This window comes from Vigna angularis, chromosome 4 (genome assembly GCF_016808095.1).
Source record: "Vigna angularis cultivar LongXiaoDou No.4 chromosome 4, ASM1680809v1, whole genome shotgun sequence".
Classification (NCBI taxonomy): domain Eukaryota; kingdom Viridiplantae; phylum Streptophyta; class Magnoliopsida; order Fabales; family Fabaceae; genus Vigna; species Vigna angularis.
Window position 1 is genome coordinate 308,111 of NC_068973.1, and position 16,615 is coordinate 324,725.

The window sequence follows — 16,615 nt, forward strand, 5'->3', positions numbered from 1 at the left end:
AATTTTCAGGTCTTGGTTGGTAATGACAATGCTAATATCGCAGAAGGTTTGGTTAGAGAGTTGAGGTTAAGATTCAAAGAGATTCCTTTAAGCTTCGATAATGTTATAGGAATGCATTATTAAGATTAGGAATGCATTATTAAGATTGAAAAGTAAAACAAGATAGACTGGAGTCAGATAACAAAGGCTTGTGCAGTTCTCAGGATGTCGTGTATTATTGGAAAGATTCAAACAGAAGCAATTTGTCGCATTAAGGTATGCTTTCTGTGAATAAATTATGTTAATTAATAAATCTTAGTAAGGAGAGTCATCATCTCTAGTCTTTTTCATTTACTAGTCGGATAATCCTACATTCATCGATCATGCAACAACTTCTCTATGTTTGGTCTCTTGAAAGGATTATGGTTGATGCATCTCTTCTCCAAAAGCCCTTGCCTCTCTCATTGTTGAACCCAAACAATTAACTTCCTTGACATTTTTGGCTTGCTTACATCAACAGGTCTCCTCCCCTTAGCAGCTCAAGCATGACAACCCCAGAGTTGCACCCATCCCTGTCATAAAAAATGTATAAGCATGTGGTTTGGAAAAGATCTCGATGACCTGGCTACTCCCAAGTCCTATTATGCATACATATTAAAAACAGTGAAAGAAAAAACTCAGCTCATTGAAGGAACACCCTCACTCTGCTTGAATTCTACTCTATTAATAGTTGCAAACAGTCTCTAGTGGGCAGCTTGTGCCATACTTATGGAAGTTCACTGAATGGGGATGCATACATGTCATAAAGGATTAAGAAATACTCTACCAATCCTGCTGAATTGATTGTGATAGACGAAGGGCATGTTAGTGCTTTTCTCCTCGTACATGCTTTCACTTCACTTTTCACCACATAAAAAAGGATATGTACTCGGTTATGTGAAACTAATGACAAGATTAATATATAGAGTTTTTTAGTTTAATTAAATTCAGGCCATGATATTATGATAATAACGCCAAATAAAATAGATTGCAAGCAGTTAAAATTATAAACGAGGACCTCAAGTATATAAAAATTTCTTTACCCTGCCTGATCAAAGGTACCAGTATCTTCTGCATGCATGTAAAAATGGAACAATATCTTCTGCATATCGAGAAATCATTTGACCCATCACAAATTAATGCCAAACTAGAAGAAAGATAATCTTGATCTAAGCACCAAATCGAATAGTATATCTATTCCAGGTAAAAATTGGCATCCTGAAAAGATCCTACTCAACATCATGCTTAGAATCCAAACTTTTTGACTGTCAGGAAAAGCTGGAAGACAGCCATCGAACCTCCACCGAAACTGAAAAATATGATTTGACTATTTTTCAAGAACTCCCGGATAATACTTGACAGGACAACAAATACAAGCAAGCGAACTAACTATTCTTATGTACAAATTTCTTAACAAATACTTATACAAAAGATAAACAAATAATTTTTTTTTAAGTTAAAATTAGTTTTTAAAGAAGTCAGATGAAATGGAACGCCTTAATTCAGTACTTGATAAAAAAAAATTCTAACCTGATTTGTATTTGTCAATCAGCTAAAGGAATCAAAAGATTTGAGATTTCACCTGTTCATATTATATTCTAAGAAGAATAAGTACTTTTACTTTTGACAAAAAGGAACAGTAAGTAATGAAACGAATTTTTGGCTTTGAAAAGTTTTGCTGAGAAAGGAACATATTCTACCTAGCAACTAGACAGGATTCATCATGAAGATATTGTTTTAAACTGAGAAGAATATATTATCTTTGGTATGGGATAAGAAGAATTACTGGTACAGATTCTCATACTTGGTTAAGGTGGTGAGTGGCGACATATTTTGTATTAAAAAGGTGTCAGTAACATAGGATAGATTAGTATGAAATCCATAGTTGGAAGTAAAACAAAAGGTAACGTGAGAATCCAACCGAATGGTTGGTGTTTCCATGACTAAACTCTCCGTGCTTTGTCCGAATTATAGCAGTACCCCTCTTTTAATGTTCCATCACCTTTGCCACTTTTCTAATAAACCTCAACCTCAATATTCTCAACCTTAACATCAACATCAACGTCAACGTCGCTTGATCTTGCACACCAACAAGTTTAATCCACATTGGCAACACAAGTAAGGGCACTATTGTATCGCATCACGAAAACCACATTCATTCCCCCTCCCTGACCTCAGTTTTCGAGCCTGCACGTCACTTCCTGTGTACTCCTTCCTTCACTCGGCACGTCAACTGTTGCCTTTGTACGTACGTACGTATGTATATAATATACATTCATACGTATCAGTATATAAGTTCCTCTGCTCCTCTACCTACTCCCTCAAGCTCTGTTGCGAGCGAGCTTTTTTTTGGGGTGTGAAAAGCTCTAAGTAATATCAAAATCAGAATGTTGAAGCAAGGAGCTAAGATCCGTGGTAATGGTAAGAGAAAGGGAGATGGGTTTAGCAACAAGTGCGCTTCTTTGGTTAAGGAGCAACGTGCTCGTCTCTACATCCTGCGCCGCTGTGCCACCATGCTTCTCTGTTGGTATATCCAAGGAGATGACTGAAATGGAAACCATTTTTTATTCATTACACCTTTCTTTTTCTCTCTTTTTTAGTTCGTTTAAGTTAGTTTGAAGTGTCTTTACCCTTTTGAATCCTCGAACATGTTTGAATGAAGGAAGTTGAAGTTGAAGTTGTTGGTTGGTGGTTGCTGATTTGGATTTGTTGCCTTAATCTCCTTTCCCCGTCTGTTTCTTTTTACCCATTGGAAGCTCCGAGGGATCCAAACCAATGGGGTTTTACGGGGACAGGACACTCTCATTTTATGGACAGACAGATCAATCTTGTACAACACAACCTCCTTTTTCCTTGTACTATGCTATCTATGTTACCCCTTTTCTCCTTCATACCTCCCTCTGCAGGTCAACCCAATTTATATGTTCTATCTGTAATGTCATGTTGTGCCAAACAATTTGATAAATTTTATGAAGTTGCTTCATCTTCACAACCTGTTGTAATCATCCCTGTTCACCAGATATGTGTGTCAGGATTTCCCAGAAACTCAATTCACAGCCTCCAGATTTTCTTTATTATTAACTCCAAACCAGTTGGAATAGGATTTAAATTTTGTAAGGGAGTAAATGGAAAAATATAATTTGAAAAAAAATATCACTTAAGGTGACTGGTAAGTACTAAATGATATTGAAGTTGTTCATGAATGAAAAGCAATAAGTAAGATTTTTACTAATCTATATTGGATCATTTAATTCACCACTTAATAGGGTGACAAAGTAATCCAAACCCTCCTCTTTGGATCATATATTAATAACTTAACATAAATTTGATTTAAATATAAATTTTCAATGGAATTCAATTTTGAAAAACAAGTTAATTATAAGAAATATATGTCATAAGTGATATAAATGTTTAATAGGTTTTAATTCAAGAGTGTCAAGCTCGCTCATTAGATTGAAAAAAAAAAAAATACTTTTTAATAGATTAGTTTTAAAGGATTTTTTAAAATACTTTAAAATTTATAAATGTTATTAATTAAAATTTAAGATATGTAACATAATTCATTAATCCGATTAAAAAGTGAATTGAATTGAGTCTAGTAAAAAAAAACACAAATCGGATTCAACTCAAAACTTAGTAGATTAATTGATGATTTTATTCAAATTCAACCCCTACAATTGAGTAACAGTTTATTCACAGAAAAAAAAAGAGAGGAAAGAATATAATGTAAACAATAGATTACCTTAGAAAAAAAAAAGTTAGAATAAAAGATAAAATGTAATAACATATCACCTGAAATTTAAAGTCACCGGAATAAAACATTAAAAAATATGTTAAACTATTCTGTAAATGTTAAAAAGTTCTTTAAACTTATACGTGATAAAATATATGGATTTAGGGATTAAATTAATAAATGAAAATATAAACTTAAGGATGAAATTAATAAAGATTTAATACCAAAATATTAGTTATATAATCTGATAATAAAACGGGTGGAGTCTCTCTTCGCATGCCTCAGTCTGAGATTGGCAGCTTCTAAGCTGTAATTATTTATTTAGATACCAAAAATGCAATGCATCATTCCATTCTATTTCTTGCATTTATTCAATGCTCTTTTTCATTTTTCTAAAATGAAAAACTTCAAATTCCATTCACAGCCACCACCGACAATGGAACTATTTCAACTTCTTTAGTTGTAGTCAACAAATAATCATTACCATCATTCAATTTATCTCCACTATCTTTTTGTACTCAATTCTTTCATACCCAGCATTTTCAAATTGTACCCCCAAAAGAGAAAAAAAACATAACCTTCTTGTACTGTCTTACTCTTTTGTTTCTTGATTTTGCGTATGATGTGTGACCATGAACTGATAGAAAAGTAAAACAAGATAGAGTAGAGTCAGATAACAAAGGCTTGTGCAGTTTAGGATGTTGTATAATTGGAAAGTGTTATAGAGGCAGTTTGTGGCATTAAGGTATTCCTAAGATGGAAAAATTTTCCTGAGCAATATGGATGATGACATATACAGTCACCAAAATCTTGCAACTAACATAATCTGATTAGGAGTCATCATTTACAGAGGTAAAAATGATTGTGTATATATTGAATTGGAACCTTTTGCACAAAGTATACAAGTCTATGGGAACAGACATTTTATCTCTAGTCTTTATTCATATGGTGGTTGGATAATCCTACATTCCTCAGCCATTCAACAACTTCTGGGATGCATGGTCTCTTGAAAGGATTATGGCTGACACACATGCAGGCTACATCAAGAGCCTTGAGCATCTCTTCTTCAAAGCCCTTGCCTCTCAGAAATGGATCAAAGACTTGATCTTGTTTTCCTTCACTCCTCATTTGTTGAACCCAGGCAACTAACTCCCTTGACATTTTTGGCTTGCTTACATCAACAGGCCTCCTCCCCGTTAGCAGCTCAAGCATGACAACCCCAAAGCTGTACACGTCTCCTCTCAGAGTTGCCACCCATGCTTGTCCATACTCTGGGGGTATGTATCCTAATGTGCCTACAAGTTCAGTTGTAACGTGAGTGTGGTAAGGAAGAATGAGCCTGGCCAGCCCAAAATCAGCAACATGTGCCTCAAACTTTTCATTAAGAAGTATATTGCTTGACTTTATATCACGATGCACTATATGTGGTTCACATATTTGGTGCATGTAAGCCAATCCACAACTTGCACCTTGTGCAATCTTCAGTCGGGTAGGCCAATCAATCTGAGATGGACCATCTGCCTTCTCATGCAGCCAGTAATCCAGACTTCCATTTTCCATGTAAGTGTATATCAGAAGCCGAACACCCTCATGCACACAGTAGCCTTGCAAGGCAACCACATTCTCATGCTGTGCTGTCGACAAAGCCTCTACCTCTGCTTTAAATTCCCTTTCCATTAGACCTAATTCTCCTGAAAGTTTCTTGATGGCCAGAGCAGTTCCATTTGGTAATGTTGCTTTATACACCAAACCAAAACCTCCACATCCTATTATGTTTGCCTGACTGAAGTTTTCTGTAGCTTTTAATATTTCAACTATGGTAAGGTCCTTGATTTCACTTGTTTTATTAGGGAACAGTACCACTTGGCTGGCCTCTTTGTCAACCTCGGGATGAACCCCACTGTAAGAGCTGATAGAAATTGATTCTACTTCAATCTTGTCAGGTTCTCCACCTGGATTGATCCTCCTCTTGGATATTACCCACACTATCAACACTGAAACGAAGGAAACAAGGCCAAAACTGGCTGCAATGGCAAATCCAATTATCAGCTTTTTGCTTGAGCTGTGACTACGAGCAGTAGTACTCTGTTGAGGAAGACAAGACCGCCGAACAACTGAACCACACAACTGTGGGTTTCCTTCGAAGCTAGAAAAGGAGAAAGTATCAAATTGGCCACCTGTGGGTACCGGTCCTTCAAGATTATTGTATGCTACACTGAAAGCAGACAAAAAATGCAAGCTTTTGAGTGAAACGGGAATTTCCCCGGAAAGTTGGTTTCCTGAGAGGTATAGTTTCTCTAAGTTAATCAAGTTAGAAATTTCCGCTGGGATATTGCCAGAGAATTTGTTGTTACTAAGGTCCAGCTGATGAAGGACTCTGAGTTTGCCAATCTCTACCGGGATACTGCCGTTGAGGCTATTGTTTCCCAGATATATTGCTGGTGGTAGGTTGGAAATCTGATTGTATTGCATCTGAGAGACATTGTTGGCATTAGCAAACACGGGTAACTCCAGGTAAGTCCTCTCTACTTTGTCATAGGTCTGTTGTGATGTTAGTGCTGGAAGCGTTGTGAGCTCAGCTGGAAACATTCCTGTGAGGAGGTTAAAAGACAAGTCTACGTAGAAAAGCTCGGGAAGCGTGTGCAACCAAGGAGGAATTGAACCACTAATTTGATTATAGGACAAATCCAAGACCTCGAGCTTCTTCAGATTATAAAGCCAGTGTGGTACTTGACCTGTGAAATTACAACCGCCTAAACCCAGAACTTGGATCTTTTGGAATCCATCTGGGTTTGTTATGTTGACATCATCTGGCATCATTTCATTGAAAAAATTCTGGGAGAGCATAAGAGTGCTAAGGTTCTTGAGTCCCATAAGCAGCCTCAGAGCTCCAGTGACATTACTGAGGTTGTTGGTAGAAATTGATAGGAAAGCCAGAGACTGAAGTCCAAGTATATCAGGTGAGATCTGTCCTTCAAAATAATTAGATGCAAGTCTCACTGCTTTAAGGGATTTGCATGCATACATGGTAGGTGGTATAATACCAGTAAAACTATTGTTGCCGAGGTCAAGTGCTGAGAGTCTGAGGAGTCCGGAGAAATTCAATGCCGAGAGGCTTCCCTCCAACAAGTTGAGCCTTACATCCAACATGACAAGATTGACACAGTCCATTAGAGATGGGGGTAGAGTGCCATTTATTTTGTTGGCATGAAGAAGTAAACGTTCCAATTTGGAGAGCTTACCAATATCAGAGGGAATGGGCCCGGTGAAATTATTGGAGTAGAGCTCCAAAACTGTGAGGTTGACAAGGTTAACAATGCTCTCTCCAAGGGTTCCACCGAGTTTATTGAGGGGCAAGGAGATTTCTTTGAGAGAAACAGCATCGAAAATATCACCAGGAAGGGGCCCGGATAGGGAATTGGAGCCTGCTCGAAATTTCTCCAGCTTGGAACATGCTCCTAGTCCTGGCTGAATCATGCCAGAGAAATCATTGGAGGAATAATCCAAGAATCTAAGAGAGGATGAGCTACTGTGGTTATTGCAGAGGAGAGAAGTGGGAATTTGACCAGTGAAGCTGTTGTTACTGACGTTAAAAGATGTCAAACTCCCTGCAGCGATTGCATCTGCCAGGTGCTGAAGGAGAGAGAGTGGTAGTTTTCCGTGGAATAAATTACTGGACAGATCAAGCTCCCGAATGGTATTGCCACTGGTATTAGCAACAAAGGGTGGCAATTCACCAGAGAGACGATTGTAGCTTAAATCAAGAATCTGCAGGTGATTAAGAAGTGAGAAAAATTGGTCTGGGAGATTACCGGATAAGCGGTTCTGGGATAGATCAAGAAGGGAGAGAGCAGTGAGATTTATGAGAGATGGGAAGATGAAGCCGGCGAGACCCCTGGATGGTAGCAATAGATGTATGACTCTGAAATTCTCATCACACTTAATGCCTTCCCACAGACAACAATCAACAGAAGCAGACCAATTGAGAGGAGAAGGAGTGGATATGTTCCTGGAGAAGGCCAAGAGTGAGTCTCTATCAAGTTGGTTACAGGAGGCGGCTTGAACAGGAAGAAGGAGCCCAGAGAGAAGAAGAAACAGGAGAGTGACAAAGACCATTAACTTGGGAATCATGTAGATGGAAGAGGGTGGTGTGGACGTTGTTGATGTTGATGTTGATGGGGTTGGTCTGTCTATGGGAGTGGGAGCTCTCATCGGAACGAATCCCCAGAAGAAAAAGATGGAGTCTTTAAGGTCCTTCCTTGCTCAACGTTGAGCAAAAGAAGGAATGGGCATAAGGGTAATATGGGAGGTAGGAAAGGATAGCAATAGCATGGCATAGCAGCGACCAGGCATTGACCAATGACCAAGTACCAGAAAAGGAAAGGTAAGAAGGGAGAAAGTGGAGTGATGTTGACAAGTGGGAGATAGATGTATGAAAGAAAAGTATGGTAATAAAATAAATAATCTGTATTAAGCGTTTACTTTTGTTCTGAGGTTGGGTTGGGAGGGGCGGCCGGTAGTGCCTCAGTGGAATTTCTCTGTCATCGTCATCATCATCATTCACAACTATGCCAATGCCATGCCATACATAACGTGTGAAAGTGGAACTCACAATCATAATCTTAAATAAACTACTGCACAAAACAAACATCTATTGCTGTCTCAAAAACATCTTAGAGAGGGAATGGATATTCTGTCTCAAAATGCACTTTAAAACCGCACCATCCACTTTCATTCTCACTCCCTCCTTTAGCATCCCTGTGTTCTTGTGTTGTGTTGTACCACTCAGACTCATTGCAAATTTTAAAACACTCTCTGTTTCTTTCATCTTCAATCTATAGATATATAATATAGGAATCATGTCAGTTTCACATTTGTGCGGGTGTGAATGATGATATACTAATGAAATTAAAGTAAATTCCACTACTTCATGCCATGTCCATATCACTTACAAAGTACAATGCTTTCAACCACGAAACTTCCCCATACAATTCCCGCAAATATAAAAAAAAAAAAAATCATTAAAATAATCAAATATTTGTTAGCTGGTCCACTGATTCATGCTGATTTAGTTAAAAAAAAGAAAAAAATATTTTTTTTTGTATGGATTGCATTATGTAATTTAAAATGATATAAATATTTACACCAGCTTTTCAGGAATGAGAAAAAAGACAAAAGTTCTGAGTGTATTTTATGAAAAAAAAAAACTACCAAGAGATGATGTGAAAAAGAAAAAAAGAGCAATTATTATATTATGTGCAAATTGCACATAAGCTAACTCGAAGAATATGTTTTATACCAGGTCTCACGTATTTGGTTTCCTAACTTCTGATATATCAATTAATTATGATTAGTGGAAGTTTTTTTTTTACGTTATTAGGTCTCTTAGAGTTTTTCTTTATATGAAGATTTTTTCATATTTCTATTTTTTTTTTATTTTGTATATTATTTAGGTAAGAAAAAATTGATACGAAGTTATTTTTATTATCTTCTCATTGATATCAGAATTTCGGTTAAAAGTTTTGATTTGTGTTCTGAAGACGAAAAATAATAATGGTATTGTAATCATGATTTAATTGGATTCTACTAATTATATAATATAAAAATTTTGCATATGAAATATTTTTTATTTTGCAAAGACATGTGTGATCTTATTGAAAAATAAGGTATTAAACCAACAAATAAATCTTAGAAAGATTAAAAGAAGAAAATTAGGAAGACTATTGGTTTTATTAGACAATAGATAAATCAACTTGTTTATCATCTTGTATAAGGTGAGAATCTAGCTTACAACTTATGAAAGAAATTAAGCGAGTTGATTGAGTCTAAAAATTCCTTGAAAGTTTTCAAAATATGAAGAATCAATTTATCATTATGGAGATTGTATTAGATGATGTTATTAGCATTATTGTTTCTTAGCTCGTTACCACATAATTGTAAGACACAGTGGACCAAATTATCAAAGAAAGATATTGCATGTTTTCATTGTAGTAAACTAGAACATGTAATTAAAAAGTGCAGGATCCTCAAGCAAGAGAGATGAAAGGATAGGAGAATAATAATAATAATAGAAGAGAAGATAAAAAATAAAATCACTAGGCAAGAGTATGAATGAGTTATTGGCTTTGTTGCCTTATTGCCTCATTTCATGTTACACCATATTGTGATTTTTTTTCACATCCTATATTGTTGGAGATTTTAAGCATGTGAAGATGGGAAATCAAAGGTCAAGCAAGATTGTTGGCATTGGAGAAATCTAGTTGGAGACTAATACCACTTGCAAGCTACATTATGTTATTTCCCTCAATTGTATCTCTATATAAGTACTTGATAAGGATGATTATCATAATTTCTTTGGTGATGAAAGATGGAAGTGTACTTAAAGAAAAATGGTAGTAGTAAAAGGAGATAAACAAAGTACTTTTTATTGTACATCATGTTCATTGTCTACACTTCAAGTGAATACAATTGAGGATTGTTTATCAAAGTATCACCTAAACAACTTGATCACTTGAGTAAGAATGATCTTGTTATTACAAGAGATATGCTTTCTATTAAGAGTAATTAATAAAAGAAAAAAAACATGTTTTTATGAACTACTAGTCTATTGTGAAATTTAAAATAATATAAGCTTTTGTATTATGTTTTTAAGAGGGTGATAGAGAGTTAAAAACTCTAAATGTCTATAATGAAAATAGAAAAGAACTAAAAGAGGATAAAAAAGAATAAAGGAACAACTAATGTATTTTGTGTAAATATGGGATAAAAAAACTTAGAGAAGAGATTTTATATTATATCTCATATATTTGATTTTCTCTTAAATTTAGCTAAATATCTATTAAAATTTTCCTATAATGTTATCTACCTTGTTAGTCAAGATATTTTTGGTTGATTATTGGAGGTTACAAAAAAATTTATGATAAGCTCATTGATTATTGTTATTGAAATTTTTTTTAGTAGATTAAATATGTGAATTTTTCTTTTATATCAAAGTTTTTTCCGTATTTGCTATGATCTCATATATACATATCTTTATTTTACATATTATTTATGTAGAAAAAAATTAATTTGAGTTTTATTTCCGATAGTTATTTTTGTTATAAGAATGCAAATTATGCTGCTACAAAATAACATGCATGGGGGTAGGTTGACTTTGGAAAAAGTATTTTAGCATTACAACACGTAATACATTTCATTGACGTCAATCAACAAAAATAAAGACAGCTTTCTTATCAGGTGAGGGTATTATATGAATAAAATAATATATAAAATCATTATTCAATAAATTCAGAAAATTAAACTTTTCATTTGAAGTAGTTTTACCGAGGACCTTTCTTTCATTCTTTTTAAACTCTAATTATTGGAGTATAGTTTCTTCATTTTTAATTTTACACTGTCAAACAGGGGCAGGTTTTATTTATCATATCTTTTCTATTGTTTAACAAAGCTGTCGGTATTTATTCCCATCATCACTACCAAAACCTTCAATACATTAATGCAAATGTAGTGTGCAACTTGATAATTTAATTACAATACTAGTTTTGACTTTTGTAATAATTCTTTTTAAAATATATGATTAATATTCAATATTTATGTCATGTGTATTGCAATTCATACACCACTTGAAGTTATAGAGTTGATGTAATAGACAATTTGAATCACATATAATTGTCTCAATGGTCAAGGTTAACGGTTAACCCAAATGTTTATTTTCACTTTATCATTCATTTAAATTTGAAAGTTAGAAAAAAAAACAATTCTAGTAAGAAATGTGTATTACCTATTTCGCTATTTTAAAATTATATTTATAAATTTTGATATGAATTTTAAATTAATGAATTACTTTTTTTCTTTTAAATTTATATTTATAAATTTTGAAATAAATTTTGTATTAACGACCACTTAATTATAGTCCACTTGGTAATAATTATATTATAAGTTAATCAGTATTATATCTAATTGTTTCGAAGAGATACTGTTCGATTTATATGTTATTATAATTCAATTTTGAGATAATAACGGTGATAGTTATCATGGTATGTTTGGTTGTTTAAATCGTTTAATCTAATATTGACTAATCGATCATATCGTATATAAATTATTATTTTATTAAATTTTTCACGAATAGATTATTAAAAAAGATGTGAATATATAATTGGATGTACACACATAAAATAAAGTATTAGGTTTGAAAAGTTTTCTTTGACTTTGCGTATTTAGGGCATATTTTAAATTGTTTAGAAAAGAATAAGTAGGGTTAGGGATTTGAGATGAGAAAGCAAGTTGCAATTAGAAAATGAGGGTTACTTTCTATGTCTACGCGCAATTCAAAACCAGTTTTACAATAATTATGTGAACTGTGTTACAATATTCAATGGAGCTGCATGTTAATCAACAAATTTTATGATTGATTTACCAAAATTGCACGCAAGTGTCTTATTTTACAATATAATATATTATTCTTTTCATACTTAATGCAGGTTGACTTAGGGGCTTTTAAGACTTTCGACAAAAATTACGTTAATTCCGTGTAGTAATGAATGTATAACATTGTTTTAAAAAATATTTGAATTTTGAACTTTTTTTTGTCAATTATTATTTCATGAATGCAAAATATATTGTTTTCGTTGAAATTAATATTTAATAAGAAACGTAACTGTCACATTTTGTAAGGTCCTTCTTTTAATTATATTTTTAAATTTATAATATTCAAGTGTCAGGTCTTACTCGACAATAATTTAAATAAAATGTACATTTATTGTTTAGTTATCGATATAGAACATCAATGTTCTTTAAACTTTTTTTTTATAACATTTTAAGGAACAATTGTACTAAAAATCAATCTGCAACATATCTTTTTAAATTCATTAATTTTCCATTAATCTAAAGTTTTGATGTTAAGTTTTAGAATTCCTAACGTGATACATCAAAGACCACAACATTGAAGAGAACATTGAAAATGTCTCGAGGGCATTAACGTCTTTTCAAATCCTTTCTCTTCATTCACTTCAAAAGTTTTTCTTCCTTTTTTCTTTTATGTCTTTGTTTCTTGAATTGATGTTCATTTATTTAGGACTAAGATTTTAATTCAAACTAAGTCGAGTTTGAATTAACACAATTACTATCACTATCTTAAATTTTTAAGATTAAAAAAATTAAAAATTTCAAATAATTCTATTTATAATATGCTTTTAAGACAATTGATAAAATCCAAATAATTAAATTGCTAATATTGATGGTCCGTATCTCAAATATTTAATGCAAAAAAAACTCGAATGAAAATAAACGTCCTGATATAAAATGAGAAGTAGAATTTTAAATTTTAAAATTTGAAATTACTATCATAATAAAAAATTTAATAATATAGTTGTGCGATAATTCATTGATTTGAACGCAAATAAAGTTTAAAATTGTGAAATTAGATATACAATTCCATAAAACTAAAAAAGAAAAAACTTAATAGTTTAACATTTAACTTAATTTAGTATTAATTAAAGATTATTATGAATACAAATAATTAAATACAACATAAAACATTTCTTTCTTACTAAGAACCTAAAAAATCATCTAAATTTTTTTTCTTTCTTCTTTAAACCAACATGAGGTTAACATATCTCTTCGAAAAAATATTAAATTTGGAAATATAACGAGTACATTAAACCTATAGTCATGGCCCGATTCATACCGAGATAAAATAATCATAGGCCCATTTTATAACAACATAAGCCCACACTTTCTGTTTGTAATGGAAAGTGTTATTCCCAGTCCCCATATTTTCAACAAAAATTACCCTTGTTTCCTTTGTGGGTGAGATTACACAATACATAAAGAATGTTTCATATTGCATAATTTTTACAAAAAAATAATATAAACAAAAATACAAATTTCCATTTTATTATTTTTTTAATCAACATCGCAGCATGTATGTTTTGATTTGTTGAGCAGTTTTTATATTGATATCTTATATTTTAAAAATATTTTCCTTTTTATTTATTTTATAACTATAGAGGTCGTATAAAAATAAAGGTCTAATATTGAATATCTATAAACAATGCATTTATATATTAATATATATAACGGTAAAACGGTGTTTTTTTTTTCTTCGGAAAAACAACATAGGGATTACCAAGTTTTAAACTTAATATATTAATTTAATTATATCATCATCATTATAATAGACTTCTCTTTTATATTTCTTGTTTTAAATAATTACCATAACTTAGCATGCCAAATTCCAAAACCGATATTCATATATGGATTAGCATAGCCTAGGCATGCTGAGGAATAAGGAATGGCAGCAAGTTGTTGTTTAATAGTATTCTGATTTTGAGGTGCATAAACACATACACATTAATTGAGTGGCCATTATTGATCCCTAAATTGTTCATCTTTTTCTCCGTTGATGGCGGGAATTTATGCTGCAGGTTAAGTTTGTATCATTAAGTTGTCATGCAACTGGTTTTTAATGTATGATTAGGGACACTCCTGTTGGAGGCAAACATCATTGCACCACTGCTAAGGTTATCATTTGCTTTTACTTTAATGATTTACCCAGTTTTGGTTTTCGATTGATGGCCCCGTTTACCTTTATACTTCTCTCCCCTTCTTCTTCATGCTCCTTAACTCATTCAAAATCTTTCTAGTTAACTTTCAAAAAGCAAACTGCAGCTGTCTCCAACTCTAACAATTATACAGCATGGATGATCCTGGACTTGAGGAGAAACTGAACTTCTTCCACGGGGACAAATAGTTCAAAAATTTTAACCTGCTTCATTGGTTTCCTTTGAAAGAGTAATTGATGCTAAAATATATATACATGCACGACTAATAATGCGAGCCATTCATTAGGTTCAAATCAAACTGCATTGGTTGCAGTTTTAGATAATGAACTCGGATATATCTGTATCAGAGAATGATTTATTCTCTCAGATTCACTTTTCTGAAATTTGATAATAGTTCTAGACAACAGTAAGACATAAAAGTCAAATGAAACGGGCGTGGATATACAGACATTGGGATCATAGAATCCCCTAATCATTGTGTGGAACAACGGATCAGGCTAATTGATAACCTGGTGGCGTGCTGTGTGGGGAACCACAAGTAGAAACATAAAGGGAATTGTGCTGAATTTTGTTTGGAGCCTCTGCATGCCTTGCTTCCCTTCTATTTTCGACAGCTATAAAAGTGGAAGCCACAAAGACCGTGACAACAAATCACAACATGGCAACATATAGCAATCTGAAGAATGCTACTATAGCATTCTTGGTCCCTCTGCCCTCCATCCTAGTTTATCTCTCCTTCCATTCTGCCATCAGTGGCTTTCCACACTCTCCATCTTCTCTGTCAACTCTTTGGACATGGTGTTATCACCATCCTTTACTATTTGCCAATGTCCTTTTCTTCTTCAATGTCAATCTGCTCTTCTGGCTCATCGGCCTAATCCAATCCAGCCACTGGGTACACTTTCCACTTCACTTCCCTCTTTTCTTCTCTTCACTTATGCAGTTTCGTTTCTGGTTTGATTTTGAGCTTGACACACACCTTTTGCTGTCGGTACAGATGATCGACCCGTATTGGACGGTGATACCTGTGATGCTAGTTCATTACTATTCGACTCATCCTTTGGCTCAGTATAACTGGTTGAGGTCGAGGACGGTGATTCTGTTGACTTGGGTGTGGAGTATCAGGCTGATCCACAACTACTTCAGGCGAGAAAAATGGCAGTGGGGTGCCAGGGAGGATTGGCGTTTCACTGATTTGAGCCATCAGTATGGAAAGCATTGGTGGTGGGCTTCCTTCTTCGCCATCTACGTGCCTCAGCAGGTCACTCACCATTTCTAGCTTTCTGTGCTTTTACATTAAAGAAGCATGAACCCTGTTTATATAATATCTATCTGCACCTTCCATTTAAATTTAAGTGTATCGATTTCACCTTTTCAGGTGTTTCTGATTGGACTATCACTTCCATTCTATGTTATCCACTCGGTCAACGAGCCTCTGAGCATGTGGGACTTTGTAGCCATAGTTTTGTGTATATCTGGTGTTGTCATAGCATACATTGCTGATACTCAGCTTTACAACTTTGTGAGTGGAAACAAGGAGCTAAAAGAAGCAGGTAAGACAGAGGTTTCGATTCTTGAGAAAGGGTTGTGGTATTACTGTCGGCATCCAAACTACTTTGGAGAGCAGTTGTGGTGGTGGGGAGTGTTTGTGTTTGCATGGAAGCTGGGACATGGATGGACCTTCATAGGGGCTTTGGCCAATAGCATGTGTTTGGGTTATGTGACAAAGCTTGTGGAGGAGCGAATCTTGAAACAAGAGAGCAGAGAAGAGGCCTATAGGCTTTATCAGAAGACAACTTCCACATGGGTGCCTTGGTTCAAGTTCTCTCCTTTGGAACTAAAATCTAAGGATCTTTGATTGTGTTTCATTTTCATCATCACATCAGTTCTAGTTCTAGCTGTAGTACTGATTCTACCACCAACTTCATCATCTTAATTTTCCCTACTTTCTTCATTATGTAACGGAGCCAACCCATGAGTTGGATCATGTCATGTGTGTGTGTGTGCTCTGCACTTCCATCATTTTTTGTACCATATTTATCACCGTTACTAGCTCAGAAGAATCTCTGAAATGGCTTCTGCATATACTCTCTGATCATTTTCGTGATAATGAAGTTTAAAATTAGTAATGCAGACAAGTTTTTTGAAAAATATTCATAGGTTGATCAATACTTATTATGAAAGAGAATAAAATTAATAAGTTTATAACATCTATAATGTGATGAAAGGAGAGATAAAGAAAAAGAAAAAACAAATGTGTAATACATGTATATGAAATGTATGTGTGTTATTAATCATAATT

The 16,615-nt window shown here is 33.9% G+C and overlaps 2 protein-coding genes across 2 annotated transcripts; one reads left to right on the top strand and one right to left on the bottom strand.

Annotated features, from left to right (window-relative positions):
• Positions 1–4,594: 4,594 nt before the first annotated feature.
• LOC108322332 (tyrosine-sulfated glycopeptide receptor 1) lies at positions 4,595–8,144 on the bottom strand. The gene has a single exon (XM_017554396.2). The coding sequence runs from the start codon at positions 7,961–7,963 to the stop codon at positions 4,682–4,684; it is 3,282 nt and encodes a 1,093-aa protein (XP_017409885.1). The 5' UTR covers positions 7,964–8,144; the 3' UTR covers positions 4,595–4,681.
• A 6,747-nt stretch (positions 8,145–14,891) lies between these two features.
• Positions 14,892–16,464, top strand: LOC108322272 (uncharacterized protein C594.04c). Its single transcript, XM_017554297.2, has 3 exons — positions 14,892–15,208; positions 15,311–15,574; positions 15,692–16,464. Exons 1-3 carry the CDS (start codon positions 14,972–14,974, stop codon positions 16,169–16,171), a joined length of 981 nt encoding a protein of 326 aa, XP_017409786.1. The 5' UTR covers positions 14,892–14,971; the 3' UTR covers positions 16,172–16,464.
• Positions 16,465–16,615: the final 151 nt, after the last annotated feature.